This window comes from Loxodonta africana, chromosome 3 (genome assembly GCF_030014295.1).
Source record: "Loxodonta africana isolate mLoxAfr1 chromosome 3, mLoxAfr1.hap2, whole genome shotgun sequence".
Taxonomy (NCBI): Eukaryota; Metazoa; Chordata; class Mammalia; order Proboscidea; family Elephantidae; genus Loxodonta; species Loxodonta africana.
The window spans coordinates 158,727,795-158,744,370 of record NC_087344.1 but is presented as its reverse complement, the minus strand read 5'-3'; the positions used below and the strand labels follow the sequence as shown (position 1 = coordinate 158,744,370).

General features: G+C 45.7%; 1 protein-coding gene across 1 annotated transcript in view; it reads right to left on the bottom strand.

Moving 5' to 3' along the window:
• The window catches only part of IGSF3 (immunoglobulin superfamily member 3), a 123,671-nt gene that overhangs the window by 23,551 nt on the left and 83,544 nt on the right, over positions 1-16,576 (bottom strand). The window contains exons 5-6 of the mRNA XM_010589600.3: positions 13,107-13,508; positions 8,588-8,992 (exon numbers count right to left, since the gene is read on the bottom strand). Coding sequence (XP_010587902.1) covers positions 8,588-8,992; positions 13,107-13,508 — 807 coding nt within the window. The remainder of the gene's footprint in view (positions 1-8,587; positions 8,993-13,106; positions 13,509-16,576) is intronic.

Below are 16,576 nucleotides of genomic sequence, written 5' to 3'. Positions count from 1 at the left end.
CTCTCCCCACGGTCATGCCCTGTCTCAGCCCCGAATAATCTCTTTTTCAGGCTTTTATAATCAGTCTCCATATGAGTCCCACTACCTTCAGCTTCAGCCACAGCCAGCGAGAGCTTCCTGAACTGCAAACAGGAGCATGTTAGAAATTCGAGGGCAGAACTTTGGTTGTCACATTGAGGGGGGAATCCAGTAAAAGAGCTGCCTTGAAGCTGATTCCAACTCGTGGTGACCCCTTGTGTGTGAGAGTAGAACTGTGTTCCACAGGGTTTTCAATGACTGATTTTCTGGAAGTAGACTGCCAGGCCTTTCTTCCAAGGCACCTCTGGGTGGACTCGAACCTTCAACCTTTCCATTAGCAGCTGAGCGCATTAATTGCTTACACCACTAGGGATTCCTGAGTGAGGATAGAGGAGTGTATTTAATGGACTAGAGCTAAGCACAGATATAAAGCCATATCTGGGGCAGCTCCATGCAACAAAACTCTGCCTTGCATTCTGTATGACTTTCAAATGGCAGTCACTGGGCGGAAAGTCTTTATAATTATCCAAGCCCAGAAACCTAATTTCATATTCCTATATAAACAGATTTTTTAAAACATGGTTTTAATATATGCCATGTAAATTGGGCAAGACTTTGTTTTGTTCAGAATTGCAGCAAGATTTATTCTGGAATTTGGAAAATTCTCTTGGATGGCATTGCTGCTTGTGGCACCCAAGTTCCTGACACAGCAGTGTGCAGTTACGAGTCTGCATGGCCGTGGCAGCATCTGCAGCGTGTCCGCTAGCTGTCGCCTCAGACTCTGTTATTATACCTCTAGTGTAGCTGTTGCACAGCACTTACATGTTGAATACATGATTTTATTATGAACTACTTTCTAAAAATTCCTTTTATTCTACAATTAGGCCATTATATCAGTTTTTTTACAATTAAGTGTGGAGGTGTATTGTCTATGAATTTCATTTCAGAGTAGTTAAGGGAATATCACAATTGTTATAAAAAAGGAGTATATGATCTGAGAGGTCTGCAGGAAAAAAAAAAGTCCTACTTCCTCAGCTTAGGGAATTCTTATTTATACAACAAACTTTTATATAGCGCTTTCTATGTGCTAAGCCCTATTCTAAGCACTTTACAAATATTTACTATTTGGTCCTCACTAACTCTATGAAAGGAATAGATGCCATTATTACCCCCAATTTTATAGATAAAGACACTTGCCCAAGGTCACACAGCTAATAAGTATCTAATAAGTGTCACTGAGCTGGGTGGGATTCAGACCCAGACCGTCTGGCTCCGAGAGTCCCTGCTTTTAACCATTACTTACATGCATGTGAAAGCTGGACAATGAAAAACGAGGATCAGAAGAACTGATGCGTTGGAACTGTGGTGTCCACGAAAAAATACAACCAGAATGTTCCTTAGCAGTGAGGATGGCAAGAATTCAACTTACTTTGGAAACATCATCAGGAACGACCAATTGCTTAAAAAGGACATCACGTTTGGTAAAGCAGAGGATCAGTGAAAATGAGGGAAATCCTCCATGACATGGACTGACGCGATAGCCACAACCACGGACCCAAACACGCCAGTGGTCATGGAGACAGTACAGGACTGGGCAATGTCTCATTCTGTTACACACAAGGTCACCGTGAGTTGGCATCGGCTCAACAGCAACTAACAGCAACAACATGGTGACTCCCCAGGCTTCTGTGTACACAAGGGGCTCTGCTGGCTACTGCCCACCGCCCTGGGTGTGAACCCCTCCCAGACCCCATGCTTCCGTCACATCGAAATAAACACACTGCTTCTTCCCTTCCCGTCTTCCATTATTCACCCTCTTCTCGGTGCTGAAATGCCCTATTCCTCCTCCTCCCCCCACCCCAGCCCTATTCCCTCCTAATGCCTGTAGTCCATACCTCCTTGTGCTTGGCTCTGCCACCACACCTGTAACCCTTTACCACACTTCTCTGCTCCCAGCCCCACTTCCTCCTTCAGACAGCCCTCCAGGCAGGACCTGCAACACATCCATCTCTGCACCTTAGCGCCCAGCCCAGACACCTGCACAGAGGAGGTGTTAAAACATGTTTGCAGAAGGGACAGGGAGGTGGGACAAGGGAAAAAGGGCAACAGTTAGGATGAGGTGGGAACAGGTAATTCGGGGTAACCGAGACACACCCTGCCCTGTCTCACCTGTCTGCAGACAGGGCAGTAACCCTGCTCATTGACTCCAGTAACAGACATACCTGGTGTCACCATGACAACAAGGCTTCAGGAGAAGGGGGAGGGCTGGGGACTCCTATGAGGGCTCTTGTGCTCATAAGCCATCTTTGAGCAGAGAGCAGGCAGAAGCCACAGCGGATGGAGGAAAGGAGAACTCAAGGTTCTCCTGAAAGCCAGCAGAAGGGGTAAGGCAGCCAGTCCACCTGCTGGCCTGTGACAGGGAGAGTCAGCGTTCACATGCCCTGGATTCACAAATGTCAAAGAAAAAGCCCTACACTCTCCCAATCTGCCAGGTCAGCAATAAGAAATAGAAGAAAACTGATTTGGCCACATCTAGAGGGTATAAAATATTCATCCTGCCTACCTATCAGTGAAATCCCAGCAGAATACAACCTCTGACAAGTCGGCTTTCTACCACCGGAGGCTGTCCTTCTGGAAGCTTATTCATTGCTTTGTCAATTTTAATATGAGATATTTAATAGCCAGACCAAGTGATGGCTGTAAACATTTGGAAAAATGAGTGCTGACATTTTCCTTATTGCCTCTGTATTTAGGGAAATGTAATTGGAGGGTGGTCTGGGTGCTAAATAAAATCAGAGGGAAGCAACAACGCTTCAAAATTGAAAAAGCAAAAAAATAAAAATAAAAGGGGAACGAACTGATTAAGAACTAAAAATCGAATAGGTTGGACTGGCTTAAAGTCTGGCCAAAGTGCCCCTTGGGGGTCACACCACACAATCAATGGGAGTAAGACTAAGCTAAATCAACAACAAAATGCAAGTGACGACGTTCCTACAAGATTTCCTTAGGGAAGTGTGCAGAGAGAATGGGAAGCATGCACACAGAATGAACGGTCAATAACAGATCCACAGCAAGTCTGGTGTGCGAGCCAACCAGAGGTGTTTCTGATGAAGGCAATGTCCACTGAGTGGTCAGGGTCAGCAGGTAGCCCAGGCAGGGACTGGTCTGGGGCACAGAGCACAGATGACATCACAGCAGCGGAAGGCTGATGATAAATGGGCCAGTGTGGGCGAGTCAACAGTCCCTGGGTTTCTATTTGATTCTGTTAGAGTTAAAAACATTCGTTAAAAAAAAAAAAAAAGGGGGTGGATAGGGGCTATTCCTATGGAAAATAACAGTGAATCCACGTTTGGAGGGGCAAGGTGTACAAACAGAGGAGAAAGAAGCCGGCACTGGCTTTGTGCTCTGGTGTCCTCAAGACTTACAGCCATTTTGTGGGAGAAGTTACAAGAAAAAGGAGACAGAAGAGACACAAATTAAGCCCCAACACAATTAGCAAACTGTGTCTCAATGAACTTCCACTTGTGACCCTCTTCTTCCAAAACACAAATTTAAGATTTGCTAAAAGGGGTCCTGGTGGCATACTGGTTAAGAACTCGGCTGCTAACCAAAAGGTCGAGTTCAAATCCATCTTGAAAACCCTACAGGGCAGTTCTACTCTGTCCTACAGGGTCACTATAGTTGGAATGGATTCGACAGCAGTGGGTTTTGGGTTTTGGTTTTTTTAAAAGGGGTCAGGATACCAGAAAGATGACAGACTAAATAAAAGTGCGTGTACCAAAAAAGATTGCTGAGAAGAAAAACAAGTAATTATCTGGAGAACACTGTAATATAATAATTAAGAGCTTGGACTCTGGAGCCCAACTGCCTGCCTGGATTTGAATGCTGGCTCTGCCACTTGCCATGGATCCTTGAGCAATTTATTTAACTTCTGCCTCAGTGTCCTCACCTGTAAAGTAGGGTGAAACAGTGTCCCTCATGGTGTTGCATGGATTAAGAGTTAAGTAAATCAAAACCAAAACCAAACTGTCGCCCATTAAGCCAATTCCAACTCACAGAAACCCTATGGGCAGAGTAGAACTGACCCCTAGGGTTGCCAAGGTTGTAATTTTTAGGTGGCACATTGCTTAAAAGCTACAGCTGCTAACCAAAACGTCGGCAGTTTGAATTCACCAGCTGCTCCTTGAAAACCCTATGGGGCAGTTCTACTCTGTCCTATAGGATCGCTATGAGTCGAAATCAACTGGGCAGCAAAGGGTTTGGGTTTTTTTTTTTTTTTTTGGTTAATCTGTATGGAAGCAGACTGCCACATTTTTCTTCCATGGAGCAGCTGGTGGGCTCGAACTGCCAACCTTTCAGTTAGCAGCCAAGCTCTTAACCACTGCGCCATTGTATTAAAGCATTCAGGATGGGAATGGGCATGCAGAAAGTACTCAATAAATACTACTACTACTACCGACAAGATAAGACCATGCTGAGAGTCCTCTACATCAGCTGTCTACAAAGAGAAACCTCTTCCATAAGTGAGGCCACGAACTGCACACAGAAAGAATAATTTCTGATTACGTGGCCTTAAAAAAGGCCAACATCTCCCTTTTGCTCACTCTAATTGCTTTTTAATAAGGCAGACTTGGTTCAAATCCCAACCTCCCCACTCATTATTTATCTGACTTTAGCTAGTCAGACCCTCTCTGAGCCTGTTACTCCATTTATAAAATGGGAAGACCATACCTTCCTCCCCAGGCTGCAGTGAAGATTAGATGAGATAACCTACACCTAGTGTCTAGTACAGCCTCCAGCATGTAGTCAGCCCTCAAGAGATGTATTTTTCCACTTCTGCTTCCCCCAGATAAAAGCACCAGTACCAACCACAGTGTGTATGAAAAAGAGTAAAAACAGGCATGAAGCTCTTTGGAAAATATTAAGTGCTAAATACATAAATATTTAATAAAGGCGAGATAGTAACACTTAAGGGGATGCACTCTCACTGTGCCTCAGCCACTCCCTGGGAGCCACAGGGGCAGCCTCAAGCACCTACTTCACCCCAGAGGGCCCTGGATATGCATTACTGCCACACCTTTAAGAGAGGTCTCATAACAGCCCGCTGACAGTGTTTCTTGTAACTCTCCTGTGCCAACAACTGGAAGCTCCCACTTTACAGTGAAAATATAAACAGAAACGCCTCATTTTAGGCCACAGAGGACAGTCCTCATCACAACTACCACAGCTTTCACCAGACTGAGTCCAGCACAAGTAGATGGTGCCCGGCTACCACCACCGACTGCTCTGGCGGGGATCACAGTAGAGGGTTCCAGGCAGAGCTGGAGAAAAATGTAGAACAAAATTTAACTCTCATACACACACAGACACACACAAAAGACCAGATTTACTGGTCTGACAGAGACGGGAGAAACACCGAGAGTGTGGTCCCCGGACACCCTTTTAACTCAGTAGTGCAGTCATTCCTGAGATTCACCCTTCAGCCAAAGATTGGACAGACCCATAAAACAAAATGAGACTAAATGGGCACACCAGCCCCGAGGCAAAGATGAGACGGCAGGAGGGGACAGGGAAGCTGGTAACGGGAAACCCGAGGTTGAGAAGGGGAGAGTGTCAACATGTTGTGGGGTTGGCAACCGATGTCACAAAACAGTATGTGTATTAGCTGTTTAATGAGAAACTAATTTGCTCTGTAAACCTTCATCGAAAGCACAATTCAAAAAAAAAAAAAAAAAGACAGTCCTCAGAGCAGATCTTGGGTGTCCCAACTCTCCAGTTACTCTTTCTACCCACGAGGCAACAATATGGTATAACTGAAAATGTAGACATATGCACTTCGGAGAGACCTGGGCTCCAATCTCTTTTTCTACTTAACTAGCTGGTTTGCCTCAGTCAAGGCTCCTAACCACTCAGCCTGGTTTCCTCATTAGCAAAAAGGGGATATGAACTCTATACCATTAGATTACTGCATGAATTTAAAAAGAAATCGTAAGTAAACTATGAAGAATAAAGCCCAGCACCCAAGACGAACTGAATATATTTTGTCCCTTTCCCCTTTAGTAATACCATAAATTAACCAGAATCCAAATAACCAGAACCATCAATGAACTAATTCCTTATTCATCCACTAGACTCCCCCGTCTTGGATTCTAAATAGTAACAGAAACAAAGATCAGGGGTTTTCTGAAAAAGGCAACGTCAGGCAAGGTCTTGGGGTCAGTGCTTCTTCTGCCTTCTACAGTGGCAAACCCATGTGACTGGCACTGCGGCTCGGAATGCTGACCTTGTTGGTCAGAGGAAGCAACAAAAAGGTGCAATTACAACCATTATGTTCCACTCAATGAGGCAGGCAAGTGGGTACCCTCAGCATTTTTCACAACAAGGGTTCACACAAAATGGGGTCTCTGCTTACCCATCAATTAACCTGAAAATCCACTTAACCACACCAGTCTCTTCCCTGAGCATCCTGTCAGTTCAGGTTCGGGCTCTAACTGGCCAAGGGAACAGAGTCATTATTTACACTCACAGCTCACCTATTCCAAACTCTGGTCCAGAACAGGACTTCTGTTGTGGAGTTAGAAGAGGTGAAGGATAAACTCAGCAATTATCTTCATTTAACTCTACATTGCGGAAAACAACGTTGCAACCCTGAGATGGTCAAGACAAGGTTGGGCACTAACCATGGCTGTTAGAGGGCAGAAAGCTTTTTGGCAAGGCGGTCAAACCATCTTCGCAAAGTGGGTGGGTCAGAGAGTCAGAAAAGAGTCTGCAAAGTTACCTCCCACCCAACCCACACTATTCATTGTGTTGTACCTCCTCTCTTCTGTGTGTGGCCCGGGCTCCACCCTCCATCAGCTTCCAACCCAGCAGGAGACACAGAAGGCTGCAAGGGCAGCATGAACTTAACAGCTCACCTGTGTTAGGGGAAGAGCCTGATGAAGGTGAGTGTTGGCAGAAAACCCCAGTGACTTATGCTGACAAAATTAGTGCATCCTTATCTCCGTTTTTGTATTGAAGGCTAACAATGCATTATCAACTGCTCTGAGAGGGACTAAGCCTCAATGGGAAGAGGAAACTCAAGCTCAGAACACCTGGGCAGGGCCTGGGTCAAGAAAATAGCATTGGGAAAAGGCAGACAAGGGTTATCCCATTTATTAGCTATGTGACCTTGGGCAAGTCACTTAGCCTCTCCTAGGGCTACTGTGAAATTCCAATAAAGTACCCGACCCTAAGCACCTAGTGCAGAGCAGGTGTTTGCTAAGTGCCTATTACGTGCCCTCTCCTCTCTGAGTTTCCCTGTCTGTAAATAGGGAACAATAATGACTCTTTGGCATAATTGTTGTGAGGATTATAGTAGATGAGGTTAAGTAAAGAGAAACCGGCTGGGACACTTACAAATATCAATTCCATGTCTTAACATTAACGCACACACATGCACATGTACACACGATACACACGTAGGCTGCGGGATTACTCTAGGCTGAAGACGTCTCAAAGATATGACAACTAAATGTAATGTGTAATTCCTGATTGGATCCTGATTTGGGAGGGAAAAAAAAAAAGTATAAAGGACAATATTCCGGACAACTAGGAAAATACAGGTAATAGTACTACGTAGTTGTCAGTTGCCCTCCAGTCGATTCTGACTCATGGCGACCCCAGGTGTGCAGAGCAGAACTGCACTCCATAGAGTTCGAGGCTGTGACCTTTCGGAAGCAGATCGCTGGGGCTGTCTTCCAAGGCACCTCCGGGATGGTTCAAAACTGCCACTCTTTCAGCTAGTATCTGAGCACTTAATCATTTGCACCTCCGATGGTACTATAAAAAACCTGTTGCCATCGAATTGATTCCAACTCATAGCAACCCTGCAGGACAGAGCAGAACTGCTCCACAGGGTTTCCAAGGAGTGGCTGGTGGATTCGAACTGCCGACCTTTTGGTTAGCAGCCGAGCTCTTAACGACTGTGCCACCAGGGCTCCAATGGTACTGTAATAATGTTAACTTGCCAGAGTATGATGATAATATTGTAGTTAGTAAGAGAACATCCTTGTTCTTAGGAGCTACAGACTGCAGTGTTTAGGGGAAGCATCACTGATGTCATGGAGCCCGGGTGGTGCAGTGATTAAAGTGCTTGACTGCTAACTGAGAGGTCGGCAGTTCGAAATCACCAGCGGCTCCGCAGGAGAAAGATGTAGCAGTCTGCTTCCGTAGAGATTGACAGCCTTGGAAACCCTATGGGGTCACCATGAGTTGGAATCAACTCAACAGCACTGAGTTTTGGTTTTGGTCATTGATGTCTGCACCTTATTCTCGAAAGGTTCAACAACAACAACAAAAATACACACAAAGGGAGAAAACATATGTGATAAGATGTTAACCATTGGTCGTTAAGGACAGGGTTCACTGTACAACTAATTCTTGCAATTTCCTACAGACTTGAAATTTCTCAAAATAAAAAGCAACTCCGGAAGCTGGATACATGCACTTTCTTCTCTCCGCAGATTTTATCACCCAGCATAAGTGCACGGGCCTACAGATCCCAGAGCGACCCTGAGCCCACAGCACTCACCTGGCTGCAGCACCCTGATCTCTAGCAAGTTGGAGGTTCTTTCCGCCAGCCGTGTCCAGGTGTTGTTGTAGTTCTTCCGCCACAGTTCTGCCACACACTGGTACTTGCCCGCCTCCGTGTCACTGGCTCGGCTAATGCTCAGGCGCACGTTGTTGCTGGATTCAGCTTTCTCGATGGCAGTTCGGGTTCGGAAGCTGGAGGACCTGTCTCCCCACTGGACCCCTCCATCCCGAGTGAACGTCACCAGGTCATGGAACTCCACGGTGCCCACTGGCTGGAACCGCCACGTCACTGACACAGGGACCCGGGCCGGGTAATGAGGTTTGATGATGCACTGTAAGTCAAATGATTCGCTGTAGGTCACCCCCGGCGTACGTGAGATGGCTGTGACCGCAAAGCCCGTTTCTGGAGGGAGAAGAAAGAGGTTCAAACCAGAGGAGGCACTTGGCCTCCTCAGGGCAGTGTGATGACATCAGTGATGGGCTACAGAATAAAGCAGACCCAGCAGGACAAAGGCTAGCAGGTTTCTCTTTTTGGCTCTTTCTTTTGATACACAGAGTCCCATGGATGGTGCAAAAGGTTACAGGCTCGACTACTAATGAAAACGTTGGCAGTCTGAAGTCCGGGGACCATTATTCCCACTCTGACACACATGGGGTCTCCATGAGTCAGAATCAACTTGACTGGCAACTGATTATTCCCACCTCACCTGAGGGCACTACCTGCTAAAGATCAGTCCCTCCTGCTTAGGCCCCTCACTGCCTCTCCTCTGGATTTCCTGAGGAAAGTGGGAAAGGCAGGGGTGGACTGTCCAACAGGCAGGTAATCGTGGTGCTTAAACCTGTGAAATTGTTCACTATCGATTAGTAAGTAAGCTTGTGTTTACCTTGCTTACTGAGTCATCCACCCCTGTCAAGGACTGTAAATTTGAAAAAGAGGCTTTGATTTTGTAGGAAGGTGCTGTGGTGGGGGAGAGACAGGTGCCAGCTATACCTAGAAGCAGAATATTTGATGTGGTGAAAAAATGTGAAATGGTTCACTACAGATGATCTGGTAAGCAAGGTAAGCACCGTGCTTATCTTGCCTATTGGATAATCTGCTCCTGCTCAAAGCCAAGGTTCTGTAGTCTCAGCGGGCTGTGGGTCTCTCAATATTCCTCACTGAACTGGCAGCTTCACTAACCCCTAAAACTGAGTCCTCCGTATTAGTCTCTCAGAGTTCCTTCAGTCTTGAAATACTACTTAAAAATATTACTACACTGATTATAATCATAAAACAAATAGCCGGTATTTACTGAGTAATATCTATGTGCCAGGTATGGTGCCAACTGCTTGTTTTCACTACACTTTATTCAATCCTCAAAACGACCAACGACCTTGTAGGCAGGTATGTTTGGTATCCCCCCTCCCTTTTTTTAACAGATGAAGAAACTGAAGCACAGAGAAGTTAAATAAATTGCCTGATATCAAACTGCTAGTAAATAACAGAATCAGGCTTCGAACCCATGTGTAACTGATTCCAAAGCACACCTTTAACCATGGGCATTAACAGGCTGCTCCACCCATGAGGAGCATAACATAGTGGTTAAGAGCATAGACTCTGGAACCTGCCGCCTGACTTAAACACTTACTAGCTGTGTGACATTGAGCAAGCTACCTAACTTCTCTATGCCTCAGTTTTCCCATCTGTCCAATGGGTTCTTATGAAGATTAAATTAATTTGTAAAATAGAATAGCAGGCACATGATGTATACTACATTTTGTTAAATATACACTTTGTTAAAGACAATAGACATAGAGGAAAGTACTTTAAACTCTGTAGGTAAAGGACTATGCTTTATATGGGGAGGTATACCAGCAAAGAGTAGGCATGGTCTGCTGAAAACTCTGGATCGTCAACTTGGATTTTATAAGCTATCTTTATGTATCTAAAAATAATTTTCTTAAGACACAGAGGCCCATCCTTTACATTAAGTGGTTGTGATGGTCACTTGTGAGTCAAGGTGGTCGAAGTGGCACCATGAGGGTGCATCTGGGCATGGTTACTTGTTGTCATTAGAGTGGCGCAGCACAGAACCTTGGAGGACAGACCTGCACCCTGGCGTTCCTGGTCTCCACATCAAACAAGGGCCAGAGAGCTTCTCAGAGCTCGTGACCATGTCCAGGCCTGACACAGCCTTTACCAGGATGACATACCACAGGGCACACAGCAACAGAGCTGCCTGACTGAATAAGCACCATTGCCCTTGTGTACTGGAAGCACCTTCTCACCTATTATCTCAGCTGGTCACCTTGTCACTGCTACCTCCCTGCTAGCGGATCCATACCTAATTGGGTGTGTGGATACTTAGAAAGAAAAGGCAATCTTCCACTGGGTTGCCCTAATACCTTTTGCTCTCCCACCCCCATGAGGCTACCCTGATTTTGGCGTTAGCCTGAAGCATCCCAGAGGTGGAGAACAGGTGGGCAGAGCCAGGTGCCAAGGATCCCAAGACAGAGTTTCTTATGACCTCTGGCTGTGGAAATATCCAGACACATAAAACCAAAACCAAACCTGAACTCTTTGCTGTTGAGTCAATTCCGACTCAGAGCGACCCTACAGGACAGAGCAGAACTGCCCCACAGGGTTTCTGAGGAGTGGCCGGTGGATTTGAACTGCCAACCTTTTAGTTAGCAGCCGAGCTCTTAAGCACTGCGCCACCAGGGCTTCTCCAGACACACAGTGAGTATGAAAACAATCAGGGGATAACCGGACCCAGGAAAATTCCTTCTAGAGAAATAATCCTGACTAACTCTAACTGCTCCTGAGACATTCCTAACCTTACAGGGTGGAAAAAAACTACCACCACTGGACACCCAGAACATTCATCCTAAGTTCTGTTTCCACAGGTCCACACTGGTGCTGAGTATAGTTATACAGATTGAGCTATCAGGAAACCTAATCACCAGATGAAGTTTCTAGAGACAGAAATTGGAGCTGTATGATTACTGCAATCATTGGGATTAAGCCTTTAGGAAGTAAATGTAATTCTAATCTCATAGGGGGAAGAAAACAGAGGACTCTGTCTAGGGCAAAACCAGCCTGGGCTGCCATCTTTCCTATATCTGAGAGCACCACATCACCCCACCCATGAAGGAAGCAGGGTTACACACACCCCGGAAGCCACAGTTTCCTAATAAATACAAAGACCTAACATGAAGAGTTATTTTCTCAGCAAAGTAGCAGAACGGTCTTTTAAAACTTAATATACTGATTATATTAGACAGATAAATGTTGACAGAAGCTTCTTTAACCACCCCTGAGAAGCAAATCTAATGTTCTTTGGTTTTGGCAAATCGCAAGGTATCTTCTAATTTCATCCTAATGAGGAAATGACTTTCTTAAGTAGGGGCCCTCTAGATGAGTAGACTAAAAACAGAGGTTTTGGAAAGAAAAAAAAAAAAATTAAGACAAACTGCTGGTTTCCTGGGTTGAGACTATGGGTTTGTCATTTAAAAACTGCAGCCTCAGGCAAATTATTTAACCTCTTTCAGTTCCAGTTTCCTTGTCAAACAGGGGTATCTACTCCTTGGCTGCATGAGGATTCAATGGTAGTTACGTTTAAGAGCTTTGACTCAGCCAGAGTAACCAAAAACCCACTGCCGTTGAGTCGAGATTCCGACCCATAGCGACCCTACAGGACAGACTAGAACTGCCCCATAGAGTTTCCAGGGAGCGCCTGGAGGATTTGAACTGCCAACCTCTTGGTTAGCAGCCGTAGCACTTAACCACTACGTCACCAGGGTTTCCCAGCCAGAGTAAGCACTATCTAAACGGCAATTGTGGTTTTCCGCCCCTCTGCCCTGCTCTGAACTGCTTCAGGTGGGTTGGGCTTCCGGGCAGCACCGGCAAAGACCTGGGGACCAGAGAGAGAGAGCGAAGCTGCGATACTTGATCCCTTGGCTCCCTCCCTTCCAGACCACAGTTTTGGAGGTGACCACGCGCCTCTACTTGGGGCTACAGCTCCTGCTGGGCAGCCTTGCTCCTCTGCCCTTTTTTTTCTTCTTCCAGTTTTTGTCAAGTGGATCCTAATGCATGGTGACTCCATGTGTGTCAGAGCACAACAGTGCTCCATAGAGTTTTCAGTGGCTGATTTTTCAGGAGATCACCAGGCCTTTCTTGTGAGGCACTTCTGGGTAGACTTGACACTCTAACTTTTTGGTTAGCAGCCACACATTAACTGTTTGCCGCACCTAGGGACTCTGCTCCTCTGGCTACAGTTTTTTACCTTGACCCCCTACCCTACCCAGGCCTAGAAGTGGTAACAGCTTCCAGCTCTTGCTAGTCCCTGGTGCCCCACCATCCGCTGTTGGCTGCCTTAACCCCGCCCACACGTTCACAGAGTCCCTTCAATTAAACCTTTTTTAAGCTGCCACCTGTTTTCTACCAGGACTCTGACTAATAGAAGTCAGGGTGAAGTTCTTGACATGGAGCAGTCTCCATCATGGTCTCACCAACAGGCTGCCTGCCAGATGCTTACCGAGAGCCGTGATAGAGACGGGCGTGCTGGCCCGGCGCTCCCCGACGATCTGCCACTCGCCGTCCACCGCCCGCACCCATTCAGTCACGTGGCATTCATACTGGCCCTCGTCCTCCTTCCTGCTGTTGAAGATACCCAGAATGAACGAGTTGGGTTGCACCTGCTCCATCTGGACGCCCCCAAAGCTGCTGCGCTCCCAGTAGGACGCGCCTGGCTGCACAGTGCCATCCCGGTCCAGCCACATGATATTGCTGCGGCGGTTCTGCCTGTCCACGAGCTGCCAGATGACGGAGAAACGGCCCTGCTGCCTGCCCGCCGTGCGGATGCTGCAAGAGAAGTGCAGGTTCTCGCCCTCCAGGATGACGCTGGCATTGCTGGCCACCTCCATGGAGATGCTGCTCTCTGGGGAGAGGGAGAGAGTGGCAAGGTGGGGGCTTTATGGTCTTCACGGCACCCTCCCCACAGGTATAAAAGGAAGATGGGGCAAATTTAATCTCATTTAGGTACTATGAACCTCAGAGAGTAAAAAGCATTCTGATGCTTGATGTTGCAAGTCCTGGTGGTCCTGGGCACTGTTTCCTGGGATTTGGCTCTGGTAATCTAGGAACCTCTTTGCTGTGTGCAAGGATTGGGATATGACAAGGTTCTAAAACTTGAGGCTGAATCGGAATCAAAGAAAACGTAACACAGTGATATTACATTGAGGACATAAAACAATCTATCGGCTAAATCTATTTGGCTGGAGTTCAGGACTTTTCAACTTCCATTTTTAGTAAATTGAGTAATATCAAAATTCTACTTCATCTCCGCCTTCCCACCACTCAAAGCAATGGCAGTCAAATAAAAGCTGTATCCATAACAGGCCACTTGATTCCTTCAGGGCAATACTGGAAAGTAGGAACAAATGATGAAGTATTTAGAAGATAAAGTGTGCTTGAGTATGAGTTATAATGGAGCCCAGATGGTCGAGTTTTGCAGAGTACATGGGCAGAGAACGTTCATCCTTTCATTAACAGAGAGGAATAAACCAAGGCCGGTGCCTTGTCATCCCTCATTTGGCTGCCTGTCTGCAGTCAGCCCTGGGGCTGGCTCCCTTGTTTTCTACTGGAAACATTCTGCCAATCAAAGTATGGGGTAAGGGTTCCACTAACTTTACTGCCTCCATCTAGTCTTTGCCACTCATTAGCTAGAAGAACTCACTCAGTCAAATTATTTAACTCTACGTGTCTCAACTTCTTCTGTAAGGTAGGGAGAGTGCTGCTTATATTGTGAAGTTTTTAAAAGATTAAAATGTGAGACAATGTACATAGATCACATGCAGATTTTCAAAAACTGGTCGACATCATATTGAATTAATTTTACTATTCCCAGTAACTATTTTTACAAAATAGATACTCTGATCTATTTTAATTATGCATACAATATTCTGTACAGTTATTTATATTAAGTTCAAAAAGCCCCCAAGTCTTAACGCAAAGAACGATAAGTAATTTGACTCCAATCTTTAGGGGACCCCCCACATGAAACACATATGATCATTTTAAACCAATCAATTAAATCAAATCACAGATGAAGAGGCATACCCAGTTACCAAGGGGAAACACACACATATCGATGTGCCTGAATTAATCTTCTCTCCCCTGGATTTCCCCCACAAGCAGAAACAGACAAAGGGGAGGACTCAGCCTGAGCAGTTAGCTCTTTTGAGAGTGAGTATGCCCGCTACCTGTTCTGGATTTGCTTGTTTCAAGTGAAGAAAAAGTCTGGACAAGGTGGGGAATAGCCATTTCCCCAGGAAGGTAAGCTCCCCAGGAGTCACAGCAGGATGTTTTGGAGATGCTGGGCTCCTAACTGGTCACAGGTACAGCACTAGCGGTTAAATGTGGGGATTTGGAGATGGGCAGACCTGGGTTCTAGGCCCAGGTCTACTCTTTCCTAACTCGGTCATCTTGAGATTCTTACTTACCCTATACCCTATCTCTCGGGCAAAAGGAGACAGTAATAGTTCCTACATTAAGAGAATTAGATGGGGTAATTATTTTTTATCATCATCATTAATAATATTCCCCTTTCAGGTACAGACTCATCCCCCCTGCTATCAGTTCAGAGGATGGGGTTAAATGTGGCAACTTCGGCATCAACGGAAAAAAATCCCTTTGCTTGCCTTCAGCAGAGAACGACTTGTAGGACACCACTCCCGCTCCTTCCTGTCACCCCAAATGACTCTTCTATAAGCCCTGACTTGTTTATCATGAGGGCTGTTGCTTGGGGCTCTGTTGCTCAAACACGCCTGGAAAAACTGGGTAGTTAACAGTATGGACCTCTGAGAAGAAAAGTCCTTCCGGCAGTCCAGGCAGAAGCAAAAGCAGACCTGGTATTGTCTTGCCCATTGAAATTATTTATAAGAGCTCCCAGGCCTAAGAAGAGGCAGCTGACAATTTAAAACTGTCTGGATTAAGTAAAAACTAGGACAGAACTAATCAGAATCTGAGTGCATGCTCGCAAATGAAATTTCAAATCAGGAGGGTGACGGTGCAGCATAGGCCAGGCGCAGAGCAGTGGGTTTGGAGTTAGAAGCAAAGGGTGCTAAGGCAATGCAGGCTCGACCACTAACTGAATAAGTCACTCAATCACTTCCCTATACAGAGCTCTGGCTTCGTCATTCATAGAATGCATACAACGCTGGCCTCTACAGGGATCTGAGGGATGAGAGTGGAGGAGGAGATGATGTATGCAAAAGCACTTTGGGCTCTTTGGAGCAAAGGCACCATTAAAATCCAAGGCATAATCACCATTACCAATGTGATCATTGTTCTTTGGTAGACTTACCCAAGTGGCCTTGGGGCAGGATCTGGTGGTGCTGGGGGACTTTAACTACCCAGTTATCTGCTGGAAAAGCAATATAGCAGGCCACAGATCATCAAACAAGTTCTTGGAAGGGTTTGGGGGAAATCTCTTAATACAAAAGGTATAAGAAGTAAACAGCGTGGCTGCCCTTCCCTGTTCCTTACAAAACAATGAGGAATTAGTTGCAGATTTAAAAGTAGAGAGGTTGTGGTTAGGGCAAGCATGGACTGACAGGAGAAGTAGTCAGGAGAGTGAGCATTCAACTCAACAATTTCAATTCTACAAATACTCAGCAAGCACCTACTTTATGCAAAGCCCCATGCTAGGCAAGGCAGGGAAAGAGTCAAAGAAACAAAAAGATTGTAAGATAATTAGGAGTCTTTTTTTTTAAAGCCATGAAAGAACATAATCTTGTTCATGAGAAAAGAAGAAAGAGTGGCAAGGCCCCAATGTCTATTTTTTTCTTCGAGTTTGAAGAGAAGTATTTTTAAAATGTAAAAGTGTAAATAAAAATGTCAAGGAAATCATTAGGAGACTAAGAGAAAGAGCAGTCTGAGGAGTTGAGAAAAAGTTAAAGGTTAGTTCATCGTCTTGTTTAAAGTAAGGGCATTGTAAGTTGTTTT